Below are 23445 nucleotides of genomic sequence, written 5' to 3'. Positions count from 1 at the left end.
AGAGGGTCTTGCATTTCCTTACAAAGGCCGTAGTTCCTTATAAGGGCTGGGGAGTTGCCTAGGACCAGCTAAGACTGACCTTGCAGTTTGGATGGGAGCCAGAAGAGAGCTGAGTTTGCCCAGAAACAAAGGTCAATCAGCGAACACCGCGATGAAGAGGATGAGCCTTCATCTTGGGACCCTCGACGACCACCGCCAGCAGGCACTGCACAAGCCCGGCTGGGTCACGCATAGGTATAGGCGGATTGGGAAATCTGATCAATATGTAGTACTTGACCGTATAAATTGAAGAGGCAAGTTGCTGCTTGGTGTGAACGACTTTGGTGGGACTACCCCCTGTGCTGCCCGGCGCCGAATAAACATCTCTACTGTACAATCTGACAGATTGTGGAGTCTGCTTTCCACGCGTCAGGACTACGAGCCTTCATCCAGAAGACCCCCACAGATGACCACCAGCAAGCCCTAAAGGGGGTCGGAGCATGATCATGAATTCCTAAAAATAATTATCATAATCACGCCTATTCCTAGAAATAATTGCAGTAATCCAGCCTACTTAAACTTTGTAATAAATAGGTGCGTGCTTTGTGGCTGGGCGCGCAAGCCGGGAGGAGCGATCCCCCTCGCAGCCGACACCGCAATAAACAGGTTATAACCAGGGGAGTTGCGAAGTTCCCCTCCGCACGCCCAGACCCAGCGGCGGTTCCGTGCGCTGCCCTGCAGCCTAGGAGCCGTGCCCGGGCCCCGGGGAGAACCACCTACCTCACCCCGCCCTGCTCCACCGCCACGGCGGCCGCGGACCCCTCACCTCCCCGCCCTCCCCCGGCACTAGAGCCGCCTCGCGTATCTCCGCCAGCTCCCGCCGAACTACAGCTCCCGGCGGGCCCCGCGACGCCGCCGAGGGAGAAGAAGCCGGGGGGGGGGGGGGGGGGGGGGAGTGCCCGCCGCCATCATGTTTCACAGCAGCACGCAATGGCGGCACTGGACCTTCCGCGGCGAGGAGGAGCTGGCGCGGTGCCGGGCCGACGCGAACTGCAAGTTCCGCGGCAGAGCGGTGGCGAGCGGCAAGGTGCGGGACGGGATGGCGGCGGGGAGGGAGGGGGCTGGCGGCCGGGAGGGGGCTAGCGGCCGGGAGGGGGCTGGCGGCCGGCGGCCGTTCAGGCCCCGCGTTGCTCCGCTCAAGGTCCAGCAGAACGACCCGGTCCTCCTGGAGCCCCACGAGGAGCTGGCGATATGCAAGTACTACGAGAAGCGGCTGCTGGACTTCTGTGGCGTCTTCAAGCCCGCCATGCCGAGATCCGTGGTGGTAAGCGGCGGCCGCGGGCGCTGAGGGGGCGGTGGGCTTCTCCCCCGGCCTCTCCGCTCCTCCCTCGCCTGATGGTCGCGGCCTGGGGAGCGCGAGTCGCTCCGCGGGGTTCCGCCCTGCAGGCCACCCTTCGGTTCCCAAAACAGAGAGTTACCTCACCGCGTCACCCGTTTCCCCTGGTTGTTGGGTGGCTGTTGACCGTCTGCTTTCCTCTCCCTTGAGCAACGAGTACTGACAGACGTGTGGGTTGGTGAAAGGGTCTCACTGGGAGGAACAACCCCAGGCACCAGTACAGGCTGGGGCAGACCTGCTGGAGAGCGGCTCTGAGGAGAGGGACCTGGGTGTTTGGTGGACGACAGGCTGACCATGAGCCAGCAGTGTGCCCTGGCTGCCAAGAAGGCCAATGGGATCCTGGGATGCATTAGGAGGAGTGTGGCCAGCAGGTCGAGGGAGGTTCTCCTTCCCCTCTACACTGCCCCATCTGGAGCACTCTGTCCAGTTCTGGGCTCTGCAGTTCAAGAAGGATGGGGAGCTACTGGAGAGAGTCCAGCGGAGGGCTCCGAGGATGAGGAGGGGACTGGAACATCTCTGCGACGAGGAGAGGCTGAGGGAGCTGGGCTTGTTCAGACTGAAGAAGAGAAGGCTGCGAGGGGACCTTAGAAATGCCTCTAAATATCTGCAGGGTGGGGGTCAGGAGGATGGGGCCAGACTCTTTTCAGTGGTGCCCAGCATCAGGACAAGGGGCAATGGGCACAAACTGAAGCAGAGGAAGTTCCAGCTGAACACGAGGAAGAACTTCTTCCCTCGGAGGGTGACGGAGCCCTGGCCCAGGCTGCCCAGGGAGGTTGTGGAGTCTCCTTCTCTGGAGATATTCAAAACTCACCAGGATGAGGTGCTGTGCAGCCTGCTGTAGGTGACCCTGCTTCGGCAGGGGGGTTGGACCACATGATCCCCAGGGGTCCCTTCCAACCCCTATGATTCTATGATTCTGTAGCTACAGGAGGCAGCCCTGGCGTGTGGCTGTCCCATTGGTGCCTGTCCAACCGCACAGCAAGCTGATTCAAGCCCTGTACTGCCACCAAAATAACCTACAAAGGGGGGAAAAAAAAAATCTTTGAACTGATTTAACTTAAACACAGAAGAGTGCGTTTCAGGAGAGAGAGAGTGCTGACTTAGAGCTGAAGCAGGGAACGAAACTGTGCTGCTTTTGTCACCTAGCCGTTACGGTGTATAACCTATATTGTGCCCTGTCAGTTCTCCCTCTTCCTGGAAGATGTGGCAGCTAACAAGGATGAAGAGTGCTGTGTCTGAGGACGTGTTTGAAACACGGCAGTGGGCTGTCGTTGCGTGCTCCGTGGAGCCACACCTTACGTTTCAGAGTGCGTGTGCTGGGTCAGACTCAGCAAATAACGTCTTTGGAAAACACCTGCTTTCGTGCCGGTGGTGTGCAGACCTGCTTGGAAGTTTGGCATTAACAGACTGAAGTACTTCTAGACACGCAGAGAAGCATAAATGTTAAACACACTGGGAAATTTACAGATTTTAAAAGTCAGGTGTCTTGGCTAGGATTACCCACAAATTTCAGGGTAATTTTTTCAATATTTGGTTTTTAAATTTCATATTTTTCTCATTAAGATATTGTAGGCTTCTTGAGCATTGTCTTCCTAAATTTGTCTAAAAGTGGTGGAAAATATAACTAAGCGGCCATTTTGTAAGGGTCTTGCAGGTGTAAATGTATTAGATTTTGAAATATTTAATGGCATGGCGTTGTGTGGATCTTGGTGCCTTTGTGTGTCCTGCATGTCTATAGTATGTGTTCAAACTTGCCTGGTCTGTTTTGTGATCTAACTTTTTGATTTATTTATGTTTTTTTCTTAATCTGTTTTTGCTTCTGTACTTACTTTTCCCTCCGCTTGTTTTAATTTAGGGAACAGCTTGCATGTATTTCAAACGCTTTTACCTCAATAACTCGGTGATGGAGTATCATCCTCGGATAATAATGTGAGTTGCCGGCATTTCTTGAGTTACTCTGTCAAGCAGAACATTGGAGGTGTAATCTCTATGTCTGTAAAAACTTGAAAAAATGAGAAAGGAAATCTGAGAGCTTATACATGAGTAAAGACAAAGTATGGCCACTTTCAGTTTTCATTTGGAAAAGTTTGCTGTGTTTGGAACATGGTGTACTGAAGATACAAACTTTCTGAACAGAACTCTTGATTGAAAAGATGGGTGCTGTGTATGTCAATTGTTTGCTTTTTTTCCTCTCTTCAAGGCTAACATGCGCATTTTTGGCCTGTAAAGTAGAAGAATTCAATGTGTCCAGTGCACAGTTTGTTGGTAACCTTCGAGAAAGCCCTGTTGGACAGGAAAAAGCTCTTGAACAAATACTGGAATATGAACTACTGCTTATTCAGCAGCTGAACTTCCATCTCATCGTCCACAATCCGTACAGGCCATTTGAGGGATTTCTAATCGATTTGAAGGTAGTATTGTTTTATATGCTACATACTTTGTACACTAATGTAATACGAATCTGTCGTGGGTTGTGTCAGAAAACTTTATTTCTTTTTGTGCTTGTGATCTTAAAAAACCTAGTTTCTAAAGTGGTAGGCAAGTATCAGAAGGGAAGTCAGTTTAGTCGTGGTCTTCAAGCACTTTAGATTGTTTTTGGAATAGGAAGATGGACTGCTACTTTTTAGCTTTACGAAATATTGTTGGACTGTGTGTTCTGAGCTCATGAACCAGAAGACGGGGAACAGTTACTTTCCTAAACACTTACTTTTTAGACTCGCTATCCAGTGCTGGAGAATCCTGAAGTTTTGAGGAAAGCAGCTGACGACTTCCTCAATCGAGTGGCTCTGACAGATGCGTATCTGCTCTTTACTCCCTCGCAGATAGCTCTCACTGCCATACTATCTAGTGGTTCAAGAGCAGGAATTAATATGGAAAGGTAGTCACTTCTTTTTTTGTTATAGCTATGATTTAAACAGTTTATTTCCTTCTTGTATAAAATTATTCTCTTCTAGATATCGTGAGCTAGGGATGTGTTTACTTACTGATTGTTGACACTCTGGTAAGTTCCTTAAGTATGTTTCAGACTGAAGCGGTACTGATTTTTGGTTTTGGCTTTTTTTGGGGTTTTTTTATATTCAAAAAGTTGGCGATAAATGCAATTAGTTGGTGTCTGCTTTTTATGTTCCTTTGGAAGAGGGGAGCAGGGGGGAAGCAAATTGATGACTGCCCTAATTAGAACAGCATAAGATTTTCAGACTCATCTTGAAGATTAGGGTGAGGAAAGTGGAAATACAGTAGAAACTGAGAGTGTAAAACACCTAAAAAATCACTTAAAGAAAAAAGAGTAAGATTTTTAAGGTATCTAAGGTTACAGAGTGAAATGAAATACACTGAACCAACAGTTAGCAGCCATGTGGAAACTGAGTGCTGTACTTGGCTGGTACGACCGTTCAGTGTCCATGGAAATGCGTTAACGACAAGGTGCTGCTTTAAGTCAGTCCCTTCTTTCCTTTCTGTGGTCTAGCTACCGGTGTTTGCAAAGGCATTATCAAACACTTTGATATCAGTCATTGCTGTAGTGCGTGGTTTGTTTGGTTTGGGTTTTTTAAGGACAAAACATACTCTTTTCATCAGGAAAACTACTGCGGTAGTTGCTGTGAGTAGCTGTATCTGGAGTGGTTTAGTTGTGTGACACTCTGTGTGAGCATTTTGCTTTTGGGCTGTAGAATCATAGAATCACTGAAAGTTTTGGGTTGGAAGGGACCCCTAGAGGTCATCTAGTCCAACCCCCTGCAGCGAGCAGGGACACCACTAACTAGATCAGGTTGCTCAGAGCCCTGTCCAACCTGGTCTTGAATGTTTCCAGGGATGGGGCCTCCACTACCTCTCTGGGCAACCCGTTCCAGTGTTTCACCACCCTCATTGTAAAGAATTTCTTCCTTGTATCCAGCCTAAACCTACCCTGTTTTAGTTTAAAACCATTACCCCTCGTCCTGTCACTTCTGTCTCTACTAAAAAGATTGTCTCCATCTTTCCTATAGGCTCCCTTTAAGTACTGAAATGCTGCAATCAGGTCTCCCCGCAGCCTTCTCTTCTCCAGGCTGAACAAGCCCAACTCTCTCAGCCTGTCCTCATAGGAGAGGTGCTCCAGCCCTCGGATCATTTTTGTAGCCCTCCTTTGGACCCGCTCCAACAGTTCCATGTCCTTCTTGTGCTGAGGGCTCCAGAGCTGAACGCAGGACTCCAGGTGAGGTCTTGCCAGAGCAGAGCAGAGAGGCAGAATCACCTCTCGACCTGCTGGCCACGCTTCTCTTGATGCAGCCCAGGACACGGTTGGCCCTCTGGGCTGCCAGCGCACATTGCCGGCTCATGTCCAGCCTTTCGTCTATCAGTACCCCCAAGTCTCTCTCAGCAGGGCTGCTCTCAATCCTTTCATCCCCCAGCCTGTATTGATACCGGGGATTACCCCGACCCAGGTGTAGGACCTTGCACTTGGCCTTGTTGAACCTCATGAGGTTCACACAGGCCCACCTCTCAAGCTTGTCCAGGTCTCTCTGGATGGCATCCCGTCCTTCTGGTGTCTCAACCGTACCACTCGGCTTGGTGTCATCTGCAAATTTCCTGAGGGTACACTCGATGTTGCTGTCCATGTCATTGAAGAATATATTGAACAGCACCAGTCCCAGTACGGACCCCTGAGGGACTCCACTCGTCACTGGTCTCCACCTGGACATTGAGCCGTTGACCACTACCCTTTGGCTGCAACCATCCAACCAATTCCTTATCCACCGAACGGTCCACCCATCAAATCCATGGCTCTCCACTTTAGAGAGAAAGATGTTGTGGGGGACTGTGTCAAAGGCTTTACAAAAATCCAGATAGATGACGTCCATTGGTTTTCCCTTGTCCACCTTTGTTGCTGCACCATCATAGAAAGCCACTAGGTTGGTCAGGCAGGACTTGCCCTTGGTGAAGCCATGCTGGCTGTCTCGAATCACCTCCCTGGCCTCCATGTGCCTTAGCATATCTTCTAGGAGGATCTGTTCCATGATCTTCCCAGGCACAGAGGTGAGGCTGACAGGTCGGTTGTTCCCAGGGTCTTCCTTTCTGCCGTCTTTGAAAAGGGGCACAATGTTTCCCTTTTTCCAATCACTGGGGACTTCCCCTGACTGCCATGACTTTTCAAATGTCATGGAGAGTGGCTTGGCAACTACGTCAGCCAGTTCCCTCAGGACTCTGGGATGCATCTCGTCAGGTCCCATGGACTTCTGTACATTTAGGTTCTGCAGGAGGTCCCGAATGCCTACAGGAGCAAGTTCTTTTTAAAGAAGCTTTTCTTCCAGCCGTTCTAAATGAATCTCAAATCTCTCTTGTCCTAAAAGGAGGAGACAGTGTGGGAGCGTCCTCTGCAGGGTTCACTGTCAGCTCAGAATAGTGTGAAAACATTCAGGTGCGGACTATAACTTGAAACTTGTTGATCTCATTGCTGAGTTTATATTCTGCGCTACTTGTGCCAGAATTCAGAAGAGCATGCTTACCAAAAGAACTAGAATAATTTGTAGATGGTGTAGGAATCAAGGTGTGTGAGCTTTATCTTTGCATATTGGTGAAGAACTCAAGTCTTTGTCACTTGTCTGCACCATGCAGTTGCTATAACATTGTCATTTGTTGCTTTGTGTGAGTTTGAGGGGGTGGGCATGAGAGGAGCGAATGCTGCAGCTCGGGTCTTGTGGACCTGTGAGTAGGCGGGACGGGACGTGGAAGGTCTGAAAACCTGTCGCTCCCACAATCACAGAATCACAGAATCACAGAATAGTAGGGGTTGGAAGGGACCTCTGTAGGTCATCTAGTCCAATCCTCCTGCCGAAGCAGGGTCACCTATAGCAAGCTGCACAGGACCTTGTCCAGGCAGGTCTTGAATATCTCCAGAGAAGGAGACTCCACAACCTCCCTGGGCAGCCTGTTCCAGTGCTCCGTCACCCTCAGAGGGAAGAAGTTCTTCCTCATGTTCAGACGGAACTTCCTGTGCCTCAGTTTGTGCCCATTGCCCCTTGTCCTGTCACTGGGCACCACTGAAAAGAGCTTGGCCCCATCCTCCTGACACCCACCCTTCAGATATTTGTAGGCATTTATAAGGTCCCCTCGCAGCCTTCTCTTCTTCAGGCTGAACAAGCCCAGTTCTCTCAACCTCTCCTCGTAGGGAAGATGTTCCAGTCCCCTCCTCATCCTCGTAGCCCTCCGCTGGACTCTCTCCAGTAGCTCTTCATCTTTCTTGAACTGGGGAGCCCAGAACTGGACATAGTACTCTAGATGAGGCCTCACTAGCAGTCTCGGGAAATTTAGAGCTTTGGGAAAAAATAGGTGCCACTGTGCTCTGGCAAATAAGTGGCTCCAAATTAATCTTCAGTTCGGAAGGTATTTAACCTTCACAGGGTTAAATAATACTCTTAAATTTGAGCTCTACAAGAGCGGTGATGCTAACAGAGCAGCTCTTAGCTTATAGTAATTACCGTCTTCGTGGTGGCTGGTGCGTCAGTCTGGGAGTTGCAGCTGGTACAGCGGTTTGTGAAGGCAGTTTGACGTTAACACAGACTGAACAGACTGATGCACTTTGGAGTCTTTGGATTTTTGTAATTTATCCATAAGTGCACTTCCCGGGAAGGGATGAATCTACTTGGTTGTTGTGGATCTTGGTAAGGATTGTTGCTCAGGTGTGTTGGGGTTTTACCCAGGTGGTGTGTGTATGTGTTAACTTTCTTACTAAAAGGAAATTTGAATCTCTGTGGGAGGAGGAAGGGACTGAGGGACTCTGTACAAAGACAGCATTTAGGATTTGCTTTCAGCTGCCAGAAGCAGCAGTCCTGCCTCGCAAGCGTTGCTGTCTACCAGTCTGTGAAGGCTACATTTCTGTAGTATTTTCTTTTCCAGCAGTTGTACTGTACTATAGCGTTATGTTAGTGGGACACTTCGTGGTATCTTAAACGTAAGTTGGCTTAACTCAGCGAGGCTCGCTTAGAAATGTTTAGTTCTGTGATGTTGGAACAGTTCTTTAGATGGCCAGGGAATAATTCTGTCACGTTCTTACAGAAAAAGAATCTTAGAAGTGACAGATTTGCTTTTCTGTCCCTTTATAGCTCTTAAGTAACCAAAGTGTTCTTACTAAGCCTAATCATAAAGCTCTACCAGATGTAAATAATAAATAATACATGTTTTATTAACTAATGGTAGCTGCCAGAAATAATTATGACACTTTAAGAACTTACTCTTCCACGTCTGTCTGCAGTTATTTATCAGAAAGTCTTATGCTGAAAGAAAACAGAACAACCTTAGCCAAGCTACTGGATGGCATGAAATGTAAGTAAACATTGATATGACAAAACATGATAAACAGTAGCTCTAAAGGAAGAAAGACTTTTTCCAAACAACAAAAGCTTTAAGCAGAAAGGGGTGCTTCAAGTGGTTTTCTTCACCTCAGGGCTGGCATAAGGTGAGTAAAACACAGGCAGCAGAACGAACTACCTAGCACGTGGGTGCAGGGGGAGAAAACACTGAGACTTACCTGTGATAGGAACAGGTGAAATTAAAAGGCAAAGGGCCTGATGCTCTCAGGACATAAATGTTGCAGTCAGTTAAGTGCTAGCGACTGACTCGAAAGTGAGAAATCTGTCTTGGGAGCTAGATGATGGTTTTTTGTAAGTTAGAATGAAATGCCTCTTTTCAGTCACTGCAACTTCATTTTATTACAGCTTCAGGCAAAAGCCTGCACACAACTACTTCTACCACCAGAGGGTAGTTTTTCTCAGCTAAATGATTAATGTTAAGTGATCCGCCAGGATTTATACTTCACTTCTGTTTTGCAGCTATAAAGCTGTTTCAAAAGATGCTTACGGTTGCTAGTGGGAGAATATATATATATATTCACACAGGTATGTATATATATATGTATATATATAAAATATCAAGAATGCTAGTATGGTTTAGCTAAGATAATGGGGAATGTAGTACACTGATTATTACCTTTTTTTAATTAAGATGGGATATGAATTTTCCAGCAAGTAATCAGTTATTTAATGCTTTAAGCTAATGCAGGCATTTAAAATGGGTGAGTGGTAGCATTAAGAATCCAGTCCTTTGACTACGCTGACTTTAGTAGGGAGCGCATAGTACAAGTCACCAGGGCCTACAAATTACATTTAAATTGAATTTATAAACTTAAAATGCTTTTCCCTTTTTCTTCCTGCTAACAAATGCAGTCATCAGGTTTCCATTTGTGAGATGCAAAGGGAACACTGGGTCACTTACTCTTCGCTTGCATTATTCTGGAAGGTAGCTTTAGCCCGAAGGCAGCTCTTCTGTAAACAGACGATGGCTGGAAGGAAATTTTGAAGCACCTGTAAATGACTGGTCTTGCAGAGAACCGGTGGTAGAGGCAAAAGTCTTGTTTCTTGCAGGGTAGCTGTAGATTTAATTTGCGTTCTTAACAAGACTGAAACCAATCTTTTAATTTTTTAAGACTGAGGTGCAGTGCTGAATGCAAAAAATACCTGTGCATTTTGAGGCTTGTTAGCAGAGTAATGTGAACTCTAGACTGTTACAGTTTACCTTGAGGAAATCCAGAATCAACGATGCTAACCACTTGTTTTAGTGTAATTCTTTGTGCTCAGCTTCTGCTGTGCCTTAATGTTATTTAGAATTAGTCCTCGGATGCAAGGTGATCGTTAAGTCTTACATACGTAGTCTTTGATCGTCTCAGTGCTCTGTGGGATGGGAAGTTTTGTAAGCAGGCGGTTTGGGAGCTGTGGAGGACTTAATACCTTGAATGTCTAATGCTTGCTTTGACAAATAGAAGGATTTTAATTGGTAAACTTTCTGTCTTAGCTGTTTGAAGTATGTTGCATGTCTTTTGAGTCTGTTTAAAAACTAGATACGATGCTTTCAAAATGTTACAGAGGTGTGCACTTCAAAGCTCCTTAGATTCTGTTTTTCCTCTGATTTTTTGGTTTTTTGGTGTATTTTTTTTTTTTTTCCTAACTAGTAGAAGCTGCTTGGAAATGTATACTGTGCTCCTGCTAATATGAGGGAAGGGAGGGTAGACTGTTGGCTCAAGCTTAAGTACGAGTGATAAGCAATAACAGTAGCCGTACTACTGATTGATAAGCTCGCGTAATTCACAGGGTAGAGCAGAAATTATTTAATTTGCTTACAGCTGTGTTGTTGACACTGTAGGTATGAAAAATCTCATAAAGAAATATGAACTGCCAAGGCCTGAAGAGGTTGCTGCTCTAAAACAGAAATTAGAGAAGTGTCACAGCTCGGAGCTTGCACTTAATACAAACCTGTAAGTAGATACTTACTCTTTGATGTGTTAAACTTCTGCCTTTTTTTTACTGCTATAGAGACATTAACTTCCTCTGATCTGTGTGAGTGACTGAAAATGAAAACATCTAAATGTGCACACAGGGACGTCTGTTGACATGCTTACTCTGTGAGCGTCTGCTGGAAGCTGAGAACCAAGAGTCAAAGTAGTGCTTTCAGTAATACGGAAATATGTTCTTTTGTGCTGATTCGCACTGCAGGCTGCAGTACTGATTATGTGGTAACACAGAGCTGGAATCCCAGGTGGCTGCTAAGGTCTGGCCACTTGATGTCGTGTGTAATGAGAAGCGAGAGCTTTAAAATCACGTGCCTAAAACAAGGATTGTGTAAAGGGTTAGTGTTTTCTGAAGACTTGTGTGGGTGGCGAAGGACTTCCTGACTTTTCCTTTCTGTCCACTGTGAACTTCCAGCAAGCTGCTAGCAGAGGTTTTGGTAGTTCATGTGACAAGTATGTCCATAATCTAATATTGTGGCCAAATAAGGAGACTCTGACTTGTAAAAATACCTAAACATTTCCATGTTTTTCTGGATGGCGGTTAGGAAGAAGAGGAGAGGTTTTGAAGATGATGAATATGTCACAAAGAAATCTAAAAAGGATGAGGTCAGTAAACCTATTGTACATGTACTTGTTTTTCCACTCTTAACTGCCAAGGCAAAAGTGACATAGCTACTGAGACAAACTTCTGCATCTCTTAATACTCTTTTATGTGTTGCTCAGACAGAATATTTTTCTTTTTTTTTTTTTTTTTAAATGAGCCAGAGTTTGTACTCTGAGCCTGCACTTGGTAGTGTTCTTAAATACCCCAGTCTTGTGGGGAGGGGGAAGAACACGCAGGCCATCCTTCCTGCCGTTTCCTGTGCTTTGGAAGTCTTTTGACAAACCGTAGAACAACCAGCATCAAGCTTAGTGCTTAATTCCAGCACGTGAAACTCTGTGATGCCAGTGGGGGGAAGTAGCTGTGAAACTGAGATTTGGAATATTGTGATGAAAGGTGGTTTTGGAAGGCCGGAAACTGGACGCTTGAGGGGAAATCCTAGCTCTACAGGTGGAATCCCACTGCTCAGAATGCGGATGAAATAAATGAGTATATGCTGAAATAAACTCAAGCAGGCTTTTTTCATGGACATTTTCTGTGGTTTTTCTGCTGGCCAGGAACTATTTTTGTTTACTTTCTTTGGCTTCTTGCAGAAAGTGGAAGTCAGCTGCTGGACTAAATTTCTACGTCAGCCAATTTGCTAGCAAGGCTTGCATAAATTATAGATGCATAGCTAATACCTCAGGTTTTAAGACCAAGTATAAAGAAGGTGGAGATAGACTAAGGAGGGTCATTCAACAAATGAAAACAGAATTAAGGTAATCCTTCCAATCTAACCTGAACACCTTTCAGAGCTTTCATTTGTAGCGTTGACTGGAAGTTGTAGAGAAAGCATTCTGGTGAAGGAGCGGCTTTGTAAAGAACCCTTTTTATTGGTCTTCTCCTTGATACTGAAGACATTGTACGTCCTGATAATCTAAGACACCTTAAGTATGGCATTTAGAAAAGCTTGTTAACAGCTGAAGAGGGTCATCTGTCAAAATGTTGACACAAAATGCAGGATGTGTGGTTTTCTAAAATTCAAGGAGTCTTGCCATTTTAAATTAGCATAGTAGGTTGATGCTATTATGTCAAACGAATCTAAAAGATTATTTGAACAAGTCTATAATAAAATTAGCATTTGATGTATGTTCTGAGAAAATTTGGAACCTCAAGCATATTTTATGATAACTATTTAATGCTGTAAAAACTTTTGATGATTGTTTACTCCAAATGCTAGTCTTAAAAAGCATACTGAAATGGGCAACTCCATAAAAACAGCACTTTGATCACTTCAATTTTTCACGTTCTCACAAAATGACTTAAGAGAACGACTCCAGCTAAGCTCTTGAGACTTATTCCTCGCCCCAGTCTTATTTGAAGGGGGTCTTACTGTAGTTATGCCACTACAGAATCACAGAATATTGGGGGTTGGAAGGGACCTCTGTGGGTCATCTAGTCCAACCCTCCTGCCGAAGCAGGGTCACCCAGAGCAGGCTGCACAGGACCGCGTCCAGGTGGGTCTGGAATATCTCCAGAGAAGGAGACTCCACAACCTCCCTATGGTTTGAGGCAGTTTTGATTTGGGGGTTTCTTATTAATTTATATTGACAACTCTTTTTCCAAAGGAATAAACTGATGGGATAAATTCATGTAATCTACAGCATTTCGCGATAAGCTCTTGCAGTTTTAACAGCTCTTGAACCTTAGGATTTTTAAATATTGATGTATATGAATTGCCAAGGGTTTGTACTTGTGTAGTTTCACTTCTGAGTGATTATCACATGCAAGAGCAGATCTGAGCTGGCCAGGACATGAAGGAAAAAGCGTGCTTCATTTTTGGAAGGCTTACGGGATGTGCGTACTGCTCAGACCTGGAGACCTCACGAATCTTGTAGCTAGCCGATATTAGCAGTATTTATAGCTGTGAACAGTTAGGCTGTAATACAGATGTGCACAGTCAGTTCTGATCTACTTGTAAGATTTTGTTTCTTGATTCTGTAGTTTATAGCTGAGGCCATACAGCAAGGCCATAACTGATAGGGAGAGCTTATCAGTTTGAAATAGTCGAAGCAGCACACAGGGTGTACTGGTTGTGCACAGATGACTTGGCTGCCAAAGTAATGAAGCCACAAAAAGCACAAGGTATTAGCAAAACGTTGCAACGTGAGCTCTGGTGGAAATCTCTGCGTAGTCGTCCACAGTGAAGAAGCATGAGCTAAACCTGAAAGAGGTGCTGAAAAGGCGCTGCTAAAATGACTGGGCTTCTGTGACTTGCGGACTAGGCACGGATAACTAGAATTAAGGTTAAAGGGCTTAGTCACCACTAGTTAAAGTATATTTTCATCTTCTGTTTGTGGGATGGTTCTGTTACGTACTACATCCTGGCCATAAAGAGCACAGGGGGCTTTCTGGTGTTCTTGGTAAGTGCTGTGGCATGCTTGCAGAAGCAAGAAGTTAGGCTTTAGTCCCAGGAGGCTTTCCATCCTGTGTTCTGGGATTAGCCAGTGTTAGCTGAAAATAAAATCTTCCCTCCAATGTAGGTACTTGACTGAGTTATTTCTGTTTTCTTCCCTGCACACAACAGAGCAGAAAATGGGAAGTTTTGCTTAGGCAGGGCACAGGGCAGGCAAGAAACATTTTAAATGAACCTGGGAACCAAAATTTGAGTCTCACAACAGACTAGGCCATGCTTACAGAAATGCCTTTAAGGGTGCTCAGGTGTAGCAGCGGGAGCAAGTCTGAGCAGCAACCCAGATCCTGGGGAGTCTAGGGTTGTTCAGCAGTTGTTGGCATGGCACAAGAATCTGCAGGGGAAGTCAACAACCACATGTTTCGTCAAGTAGCTTCTGTATAGGCCCTGCATGAGTTCTTACTCCCCATTTGAGCTCGCCCTGTAAGTTAACCAGGACTCACAGTTGCTACCTGGTTGTCAGAAGTAGAATGGAGTGTGCAAGGTAATCATGGTCCAGTGTCCTGGCAGAAATGCTCATCTGTCGAGTAATGTGGCAGAGCAGAGTGTTTAAAACCAGTTTAAACTTGCTACTTATATCTGCTGCTGATAGCAGACAGAGCTCAGAGATGTGAAAAGCTACCTGTTACTTAAATGCTCTTTATCTGTCATATGTAGTAGAGGTTCCTGCAGCAGCCTGTGCTGTCATTCCATGCACCTGCAGTCGTGTAGTGCCTGGCCCACCTTACTGTGAAACAGACTGAGTTCACGCGTTGCTCAAGGCAGGGCTTTCTTCCTTTCCCTTAGGAAGAGTGGACTGATGATGATCTTGTGGAGTCGGTGTGACTGTGAAGGAAGATGGAACCCTACCGCTGCAGAAACTGCTGCTCGCTGTCAAGCCTGAACCTGTCTGCCACAGGTTCCTCACTCTGTACCATGAGGTATCTATTCTGTCACTTTTTAGTAACTTTGCAATAAAGCATTTGGCTTTGCCAAAATAATGAGCTACAGCATTCCATTAAACCCTCAAGGGGGTTCCATTAAACCCTCAAACTTCTTACTTTGGGAGTTCCCTAGTTTCACCACTGCATTTTGTATGTAGTAGGTAAATAGCCAGCCAGATCTACCAGTTATGCTACCTACACCCAACACAGCCAACTGAACCTACAACATCACCTGCTTTACCCACTCTGGTTTTGACAAACCCTTCTACACCAGGGCCCTTGGCCGACTACTCAGGGAAGAAGAGCAGCTATTTTGATTTCACTTTGGAAAGCCTGACAGGGTTTACGCACCACCTTCATAACCGAGCGCAGGAAGCGTGATGTAACTGAAGCTGTGTTAAGCCGTGTACTCAGATTCTGATCAGGTCGGGAGCTATTAAGCAGAGCATGCCACGGTAGTTCACCACACACAAACACAAAAATGTTAGAAACAGGGGCTGTGGCTTGTGTGACCTAACGGTACAGAGAGAGAAAACTAAATGGGGCACAAAGATATTATCAGTTACCTTCTCCTCCGCGATGCAGTTTAACACAGGCTTGGCAGCAACAGGTCAAGCTGTGGCTTTAAGGGACCATCTAAAAAAAAGTGAGTAGTGCCAAGGTGTTGCAAACAGGTGTGTCCTGATGAGGCTGTATTAAGAGCATCACCTCTGTCTACTAAATGTAGTACCTGTGACACGTGGGAGCTCTCAGCTGCAGCGCTGGGCACCCAGCTAGAAGAAAGCTGGGTCAACTGGGGGGACCAGGGCAGTCCAGCAAGAGCCAACTGCAAACCCCAGAGGCAACAGCAAGGACCCACAGATAAAGTCTCTGCAACTCAGCGTGACAGTGAATGGAGAAAGCCGTTCTAACAGACAGGAGATGCTGCGTGGTGGTTCTAATGGTCTTAACAGTTTTAACATCTGCTTTCTCACCCCATGAGAGGTATGTATAAATACAAAGTAATGCCGTTCTGAGGATTCATGCTAAAAAAGTGACACCGCATGAACATTCCTAAGTACATCATCACGTGCAGACAACGTAAAAAATTCCCACAGCAGCCGAAGGTAGCCAGCTTCCATAAAGAGTTGATCTGCAGCTTATTTTAGAAACTTATTTTTCACTTATAAAAATAATATTTATGCTAGACTTATAGGACACAAAAGACCAACACATACCTATTTTATAAAATGGTTTAATGAATGCATGCATGTCTGATACAACGATCAATAAATTTACTGAATTCAAATTATTTACTGTTGTAAACATTTTACAAAAGCATTGTGATTTCTCTGGATATACAGTCCTTGATGGAAGAACTATTCAGACTGAATCAGTGACACATCAAAAAAAAAAAATAAAGCTGACGAGACCCATTCTGCATATTCTCTTTCAACATGATTCCAGCAAGAGAAACAGCATGGTATAAAAAGTGTACAGTAAAGATTGTTCCTACCATAACATCAAATTCTGGAAACTGTAAATACAAGTTAAAGTGGTTGAAACAGTCGGAAGTCATAATTATTGTAACCAGTCAGAAATTACAGTAAGAATTGTTATCCAGTTATATGTGGCTGTCAAAACATCGCATTTCTTTTCATGTCAGTTGATAATTCTTTTCCAACAAGACAGTGAAACTTTGGCAATCAGAGGTGCTGAAAATAATTTTCAAAGTTCAAGACACAGTCACAGCGTTTTGTTTGCAGAAGGTGAACTGTACACCAAGGCTCAGAGGTTGTGAAAACTGCTTCCAAGTGGAAAAAAAGTGCAAATGTCCTGCACAGATAGCTTAAAAAGCTGCTGGTACAATCATTCACCAACAGAATCTTTGTTTTCTTTTTGCATAGTTCACACATCACTGGGAATGTGACAGGGTGTGCTATTTTTGGCAAGAGCAAGAAGTGATACTGGTGTGAGTCGCCATGTTGGGCATGCTGGATCCATGCAGAATTCAGGTAGAGGGCTGCTACCTGATGTTATTGGACACTGAATACTGGTTTTGTTTTTGTTGAAGCAGTTCAGTAATAGCCAAAAGCTTCTTAAGAACGTGCTGTAGAAAGAGAGTCAGTAGCACCACGTATTAGCAACTGGAAACGGAACAGTCTTGCCTGAGAAACATTTTAAGCATTATTAGCCTATCAGCCTGCTACTAGGTAGTTTAAAACATATTAAAACAACAAAAAATAGAAAGGAACCAGCTGGTTCCCTAGTCAGTAAGATGTTACCTTCAATCGGGAAGTCTAGAACAGCGCTATGAACTTTGCCTCTCCACCCATGATCTTTCTGCTGCTTCGTGGTTTAGCAGGCAGGCCAAGACTGTACTGCTAACGCACTGCCGGGGTTTGCTCGCAAAGTCTGCCCTGTCTGCTCGCAAATGGACTGCTGGCAAATTAGGAAGCAGAAATGAGGTATCGCTGGAAAGCTAGCAGAAAGTAAATTTAGTTCTCAACTGAAAAAAAACCCCAGGTCCTAAAACTAACATCCCAGAGAGCCTGTTGAGAGACAGTAATTCTGTGGGTTTAGGCTTCCTCTAGAAACTGAAACCTCCTCTGGCAACTTCAAAAAAGCCTCTTTGGTTTTTCTGCATGAAGAAACAGAACTACAGACCAAGTATTGACCTTTACAGCTAATAACCTCCTGGTGAAACGCACGTATTCTAAAATGCTTATTGTGCTGCCAGCCAGAAATACTACAAAAGCGTGCTGATACTGGGGGGTGACTCAGGACATAGTGTCCATGCCTGCCATTTGTCCGCTCACCTGCATGACACCTCGCTCGTTGCTGAGTGTCCGGAGCTCATCCGAGTGCGCCACGCATATCTCGTGCAAGGCTGCCAGGTCCCGGGACAGGTCCGTTCTCGAGTGCTCTGTAGTGTCGGGAAGCTCAGGAACGTTCTTCAACAAAACAGACGGGAGCGGATTTAGGGTGCCAAGTGCCCACGCACATGGGAGGAGAAGTTACAGCTCTGCTGACAAAACTGTAAGTGCTGCAATGCTAGTCCACCAAGCTAAGCCTCCAGAAGCCTCCAGCCCATTTTTCTACTACAAATTATCGATCTCCTCTCCGCAAGCATGCATTTTATGAATATACTGCCATTTTTACTCCTGCTAGAAGGGTTCTTACGAAAAGGTCTGGTATTGCTGCAGTACCACTGAGCTGACCAGAAAGGTTCTGCACACTGAGACTTATAACCTTTTCTTAAATGAGAGGGAATCCATCCATCTGGAGCTTTTTTTTTTCAGTCTAGATGAGAACAGCAGCAACAAAAATTGAGCAAAGTCTGTGACTATTGAGTAACTCGTTAAACTGGCCATAAAACAATGTTGTAATTGAAACAGTAAATTAATCCAACAGTTATTTTCAAACCAGCAGTTTTCAGAGACCTCATGGAGAATCTGCCTTTTAAAAAAAAATAATATACCGCAATATGCAGAAGTTGCAATTTAACCAGAAAAAGGTGACATATGGCAACCTACCCGAATGCCACGCTCATTTTTATATCTTATCAAAATATTCTCAGATGTCTTCTAGGTCACTTTCAATGGATCAGTTCAGAAAGCCTAGCACATTTTTTTTGTCTTCATTTTGAAAATGAATTCTTGGTTGAGAACCAGACACGCACAGCATGAGGACCTAACTCCTTTTGTAGCTCTCGTACAAAAGCAGTAACAGTTTAAAGAATACAGTAACTGCAGCTCGCTTTCAGGCTACAATATCTGAAATGAATGCAGCGACACATTTGGTAACACAACTGAAATTCAACCCAGTATTTTTTAAAGCAGAACATAATTTCAATCTCTGGTCAAAACCATATGGCAAATTATGTATGTGAATTTTGGTTTTAAAACATATTTTTAAAAGATCTGAATTTCTGGCCAAAATCTGTAATCTCCACAGGTATAAAATCAATTTGAGCTTCTCACACCTACAGAGAAATGACTAAAGTCTAAGATGACATTTGATGGTTTTAATTCCGTATGACAGGCCAGCACTCTGCAGGCTCTAAACATGCATAAGAACAATTTATTCATTTACAAGCATTCAAAACTGTCTGGGAGCGGATGTGTTTTTGAGCATGTCAATATGAATTGTAAAGAATTTTCATTTACAATGTTGCTACGTAACTTCCAGTAAAGATTTTTTTAACCACTTACCCCAAGTTCATCCAAGAACATGATCATGCGATGTTTATTGCTCTTGATGAATGGATTTACTCCTTCCATATATGGCTCCTAGTAATTTTTAAAAGTATTCATTAGAGCAAACCAGTGCCAAGAGTATTAATTGTCATGCTTGAATAATAATAAATCTAACTGTCATACTTGAACGCAGTGCAGCCAGACAAATGACACTGCAAAACAAGTATCACCTGGAGTGATCAGAAATTCACTTGAAAAAATAAAATGTCTGGTGTGCATCCAGTTAAAAGACTACAGAATCAAGTATTTTCTTACATTCCCCGATTCAAGAATGTTCTGACACATGCATACTGAAATCAATGTGCAGGAAGATGAATATGTCTCAATACCTAGCTGCAATGAACAAATCCTCTACTTTCAAAGGTATGATCAGGACTAAGTGCCCTCCTTCTTGTTCTTTCATTAACGCTGACATTCCAAGTTACCTGTGTCAGAGAAATCACTTTATAATGCCAGCCGGAAGTCACTTTCATTACGCTTAAGTCAACACATTCATTTTTCAGCCACATTTCGGCCTGGGAATTGAGACAGACCAGTTGTTGCTGGCACTGTCTTGGTGTTACAATAGAAACTTTTTTGAAAGCTGGGGCTTTTCAGTGCAATACATCCACTTGATTTACAACATTAATTATGTCTAGCAACATGAGAGCGAATAGTACAAATAGAAGGGGTGCTTTGAAGTGCCCTACGACAGAAAACACCAATCTGAAGAGTAAACACCGGTGAAAGCAGGGGAGGGGGAAGAGTCAGAGGCTGGCAGTTCTTCAGTTGTTTCGGAATTGGTTAATCTACACCAAGCTGGGAATTTAGGCCTCATCAGTCTCAATCTGCAAGTTAATTACTGCATATAGATAGAACATGCATAGGGAATGCACTTCAAGGTTGTGTACACAAGCACACCAATATTACGGAAAGACGCCTCCCTTTTGGCAGCAAATAATTCATGGAAAAAGAACTCTCCATCATCTATTTAAGGCGGAATATTTATCCTCATTCTTTCCCATCACAGATTCCTGCTTTAGCAATTCTCCATTGTGTTTTTGATGTGGATATTCCAAAAGAAAATGTGCCCAATTTACCATCGTGGACACTTTTGTTGTGATGGGATGTCTGCCTGCCTTCCCTCTCCTGCTTCTCCCCTCTAACACAGGAAATACTGGAGTACGACTGCTACCTTTTCTGTTGCAAACAGAAAAAAGATTGCTCCACATATTTCCACTGTTGTCTTTGGAATAAAGGTCTGCTGAGTTTATCTGTGTTCTCGTAGCATCAACACATGGTTGCATCACGCTCTCTAATACCTGCTGGCATGGTCATTCGTTCGTCTATTATTTTAAAAGACCATTGCTGGTGTTCATACTACCAGATTAAAAAACTTCATGGGATGCAGGAAGTCATCAGTGTGAGTTTCTAGATCACTTCCTCTCAAACTGGCTCCTCCTCCCAATTCTACCAGACTTTCTGCTGCTGCTCTAGTTCAGATCAACACCCTCTTCAGCTCTAAATGAAGAGGACAGAAGGAATTGCAGCAACAAGGCTTCCTTGTGGATGAGGACACACAGGTCATGTGTTGGGCTTTGCATGAGAAAATGGCAACAGATTTTTGCACGCATTACACAGGAACAAAGGAATGTGCTGGAAACATAGTTCTCGGCTGTTTTGTGTGTGTAAAATTATATTCACCTTAGCTCCAAATTCAACCAGATTTGCTAAATTCTGCACAGACTTGGCGACCAGCGTCAGTGTTCTTGCAGCAGTAGGGGAAGGAGAATCTGGCAGGAATAAAAAGTAGAGAGTTACTGGGCACTCCATGTAAAACTAACAGCAGTCACATGGAAGTAAAGCTCTTCTCCATATCTTTTCATGGAATAAAATATTTTTAATATTGTAACAGAACTGCATGTGGAAGATGTCACTTGGTGAAGTAAAACTTCTGTTGCTTTAGCAATGTCCACAAGAATATATTAATATGAACATCTGATTTTCTGTAATAGTTGCCTACAGAACAAGTATGCAAAAATAAAGTGGTGTTAGTAAGAGTTAGGTGAAGTAAGAACCAAATGAAACAGTTCTGTAGAAAGGAGGATTATTTGTTGTTAGAATAAAAAAAAAATTACCTTTAAAATTAAAAGAAAAAGGCAGGTTTACCTTTTTCTTGTGCATACCCACATAAGTGGGCTGTGACTAGGTATACAAATTACACTTTGAAGTTACTGGCATCAGGAAAACAGTAAACATTACAAGGAATCGTGGCTTGTATTTCCATGAAATTATAGTCACTTGCTGTACCTAACATTATACTTAACACTTTACATTAACCATTCAGTCAGTTAAAACTTCCTTTTCCAACAAGTGATATTACCCAGCAGTATCTTACAAAATTATTTTTCCCTCCAGTTATGGCAAATGGCCTGGCTGAAAGCCAAGTTTGAAGTGTCCCAAAATTGACATGGTTATTATTCAAGCTCTAAATTTCCTAATTTTTCATAAGAGTGCTATATGCTCTTCATTGTCTACCTGCATCTTTTGTAGTTGGTTCTTCCCCTTCTCCTCCAAAATCCACTGAAAAATAAGCTCTAACTTTTCTTGCACAGCTGGAGCTATGCAACTAATGTCAGTTCTTCATCGTAACTAGTGCTTGGTACAAGCCTTTGAAGCAGCAATGCTGGAAAACATTACCAGCCTTGGAACCTGGAACTTCAGGTTAGGAGAACTGATCTAAAGGAGCGAACACTCAGAGATGCTTGAAACAAAGGATTTAACTTTTGGTACTTCAACTTTTTTGAACTTTTTGAATTTTTTTTTTTTGTTTTTAATCACAGTTGTTGAGGTGATAGGATTGCTGCTGATACTGAGGTGTACGTACACACCCAGCCTTCAGAATACTTTTTTCCCTATTATGGGAAGAAGGTCTCTTGGAAGCTTTGCTCCAAAAGCAGTGCTTCCTCACCCCTTTTTTTTTTTAACAGCTCTAAAAGCCCTACACTGCATCTGTAAGTTTACCTTAGCAGTAATCAAGCATATTAGCTGGGTGTAACATGAGCAGGACTTCAACACTGACAGACAAGCTTAAAAGGGATTACTCAAATTCATAGGCAATTTTTTACACCTGCAGACACAGTGCAGCCCAAGTTAGGAGGTACCTAACTTGCAAATTAGCTGAAGATCGTAAAATCCTAAGGAAAGGATCACTGTGTATCAGGCCACGTTTGTGAAATGCTTTCTCCAGAGCATGTATAGAAATGATTACTGGGTGAGAGAAAGGAACTCGTCTGTTCGACACAGCCCTTCTCATTTAGTATAGCTTACAGATAGACGATAGAAAACACACTACTTTGTCTTAAAAACTGTCTGTGAATAAAGGCCTTGCTGAATCAGATTTCGAACGTCCTCCTGTTTCCAAATGAGCATTTTACTGGTACAAATCAAGAAACTGCTAGGGACAGAAGGAGGAAGCGCAATGGCTAGTGCAAACTACCTGCCTTCTAGATGGGGATCTTTGCCAAGAAAAAACACAAAACAAAGATCAAGTGTAACATGTATTAACTGATTAACCAAGCAACTCAGATGTCTGAATATTTTAACTTTAGTGATAAGAGTTTTCAGTACTGTACCGTTTTCCTTTTTTGCTCCCAGAGAAGTTAAGTTAAAAATTTGCCACAAACATTTCTAGATGCTTAAGGCAAGTGCTATGGGATAATCCAAACCCTCACCATCAAAGCTTCGCAGCAGGCAAGCCCAAGGCCAACAGCGTGTCGGATGTGGTCCCTGATGCGTGCCCCCATTGTGACCTCCCCCTACGATGTGTTCTGGAGAACACTGTCTGACACCCTGCGCCATGCAACCCAGCTCTTCCCAACAGGAATGTTCCCTGCCGCTGTACTAGTTAAATACTGTAGATGCACTGTGCTGTAGGAGCATCAAAAAACAGGGTAAGACTTTATGTGGTGAGAACATCCACTCAGGGAAGCCCATGGGCGGTCTCCTATAGATGGTCTTTACGTCAATCAAGATTGCCATCTCAAGTCTGCACCACTCGCCCTTCCTCAGTGCCACCCCTCTCTCATCTTTCAGATTCGGTATTTGAGATGGACTGTACTTCCTGAGTCAAAGTGAAGACCTCTCCAATGGCTGGACACTATCTAAGCACGATGTTCAAACTAGTTATTAAAGCATTAATTTTCTAGGTGCACAAATGTACTCCAAGCTCTGCAGAGATATTTTCAACTTTACAAATCTTGTCCATTTAAGAAATGCCACTGAATTTCAGCCATTAACTTTGGCATTGTGTTCTACTCAAAGTGACATCTGAAGATGACACACATTTTTCAGACTGCTAGAATATACTCCACATTGTTAGACTCAAAATTGTATTATTAAATACCACAATGCATGTTGTTCTGGACTTCAAAACGACATCAGGGATAACCACAACCTAACCTTTGAGGGTGAAAAGCATATGCTGGCTGCCTTAAGGAGACATCAGTCAAGTGACGTCGATAACATGACTTTGGACATAGCGTTCAAAAAAACTTCTTACTTT

At 44.0% G+C, this 23445-nt stretch overlaps 2 protein-coding genes across 6 annotated transcripts in view; one reads left to right on the top strand and one right to left on the bottom strand.

The window, feature by feature from the left end:
* Positions 1–943: 943 nt before the first annotated feature.
* Positions 944–22993, top strand: CCNH (cyclin H). 5 transcript variants are annotated; one of them, XR_012761939.1, is made up of 11 exons: positions 944–1066; positions 1181–1303; positions 3231–3304; positions 3576–3786; positions 4090–4253; positions 8601–8671; positions 9178–9243; positions 10544–10655; positions 11234–11294; positions 14528–14661; positions 22977–22993. XR_012761939.1 is itself a non-coding variant. In XM_075411480.1 (10 exons), exons 1-10 carry the CDS (start codon positions 950–952, stop codon positions 14564–14566), a joined length of 1038 nt encoding a protein of 345 aa, XP_075267595.1. In that variant the 5' UTR covers positions 944–949; the 3' UTR covers positions 14567–14721. The 5 variants fall into 5 exon arrangements, 3 of the variants coding, with proteins under 3 accessions (XP_075267595.1, XP_075267597.1, XP_075267596.1); XR_012761937.1 differs by lacking the exon at positions 22977–22993 and adding an exon at positions 19912–20054; XM_075411480.1 differs by lacking the exon at positions 22977–22993 and having other exon boundaries at positions 14528–14721.
* Positions 15888–23445, bottom strand: part of RASA1 (RAS p21 protein activator 1) — a 67014-nt gene continuing 59456 nt past the window's right edge. The window contains exons 22-25 of the mRNA XM_075411479.1: positions 20586–20674; positions 18858–18935; positions 17463–17597; positions 15888–16753 (exon numbers count right to left, since the gene is read on the bottom strand). Coding sequence (XP_075267594.1) covers positions 16670–16753; positions 17463–17597; positions 18858–18935; positions 20586–20674 — 386 coding nt within the window. The 3' untranslated portion in view covers positions 15888–16669. The remainder of the gene's footprint in view (positions 16754–17462; positions 17598–18857; positions 18936–20585; positions 20675–23445) is intronic.

Source organism: Opisthocomus hoazin, chromosome Z, assembly GCF_030867145.1.
Source record: "Opisthocomus hoazin isolate bOpiHoa1 chromosome Z, bOpiHoa1.hap1, whole genome shotgun sequence".
Lineage (NCBI taxonomy): Eukaryota > Metazoa > Chordata > Aves > Opisthocomiformes > Opisthocomidae > Opisthocomus > Opisthocomus hoazin.
The sequence above is the reverse complement of the archived record's forward strand: the minus strand, read 5'-3'. Positions and strand labels throughout refer to the sequence as shown.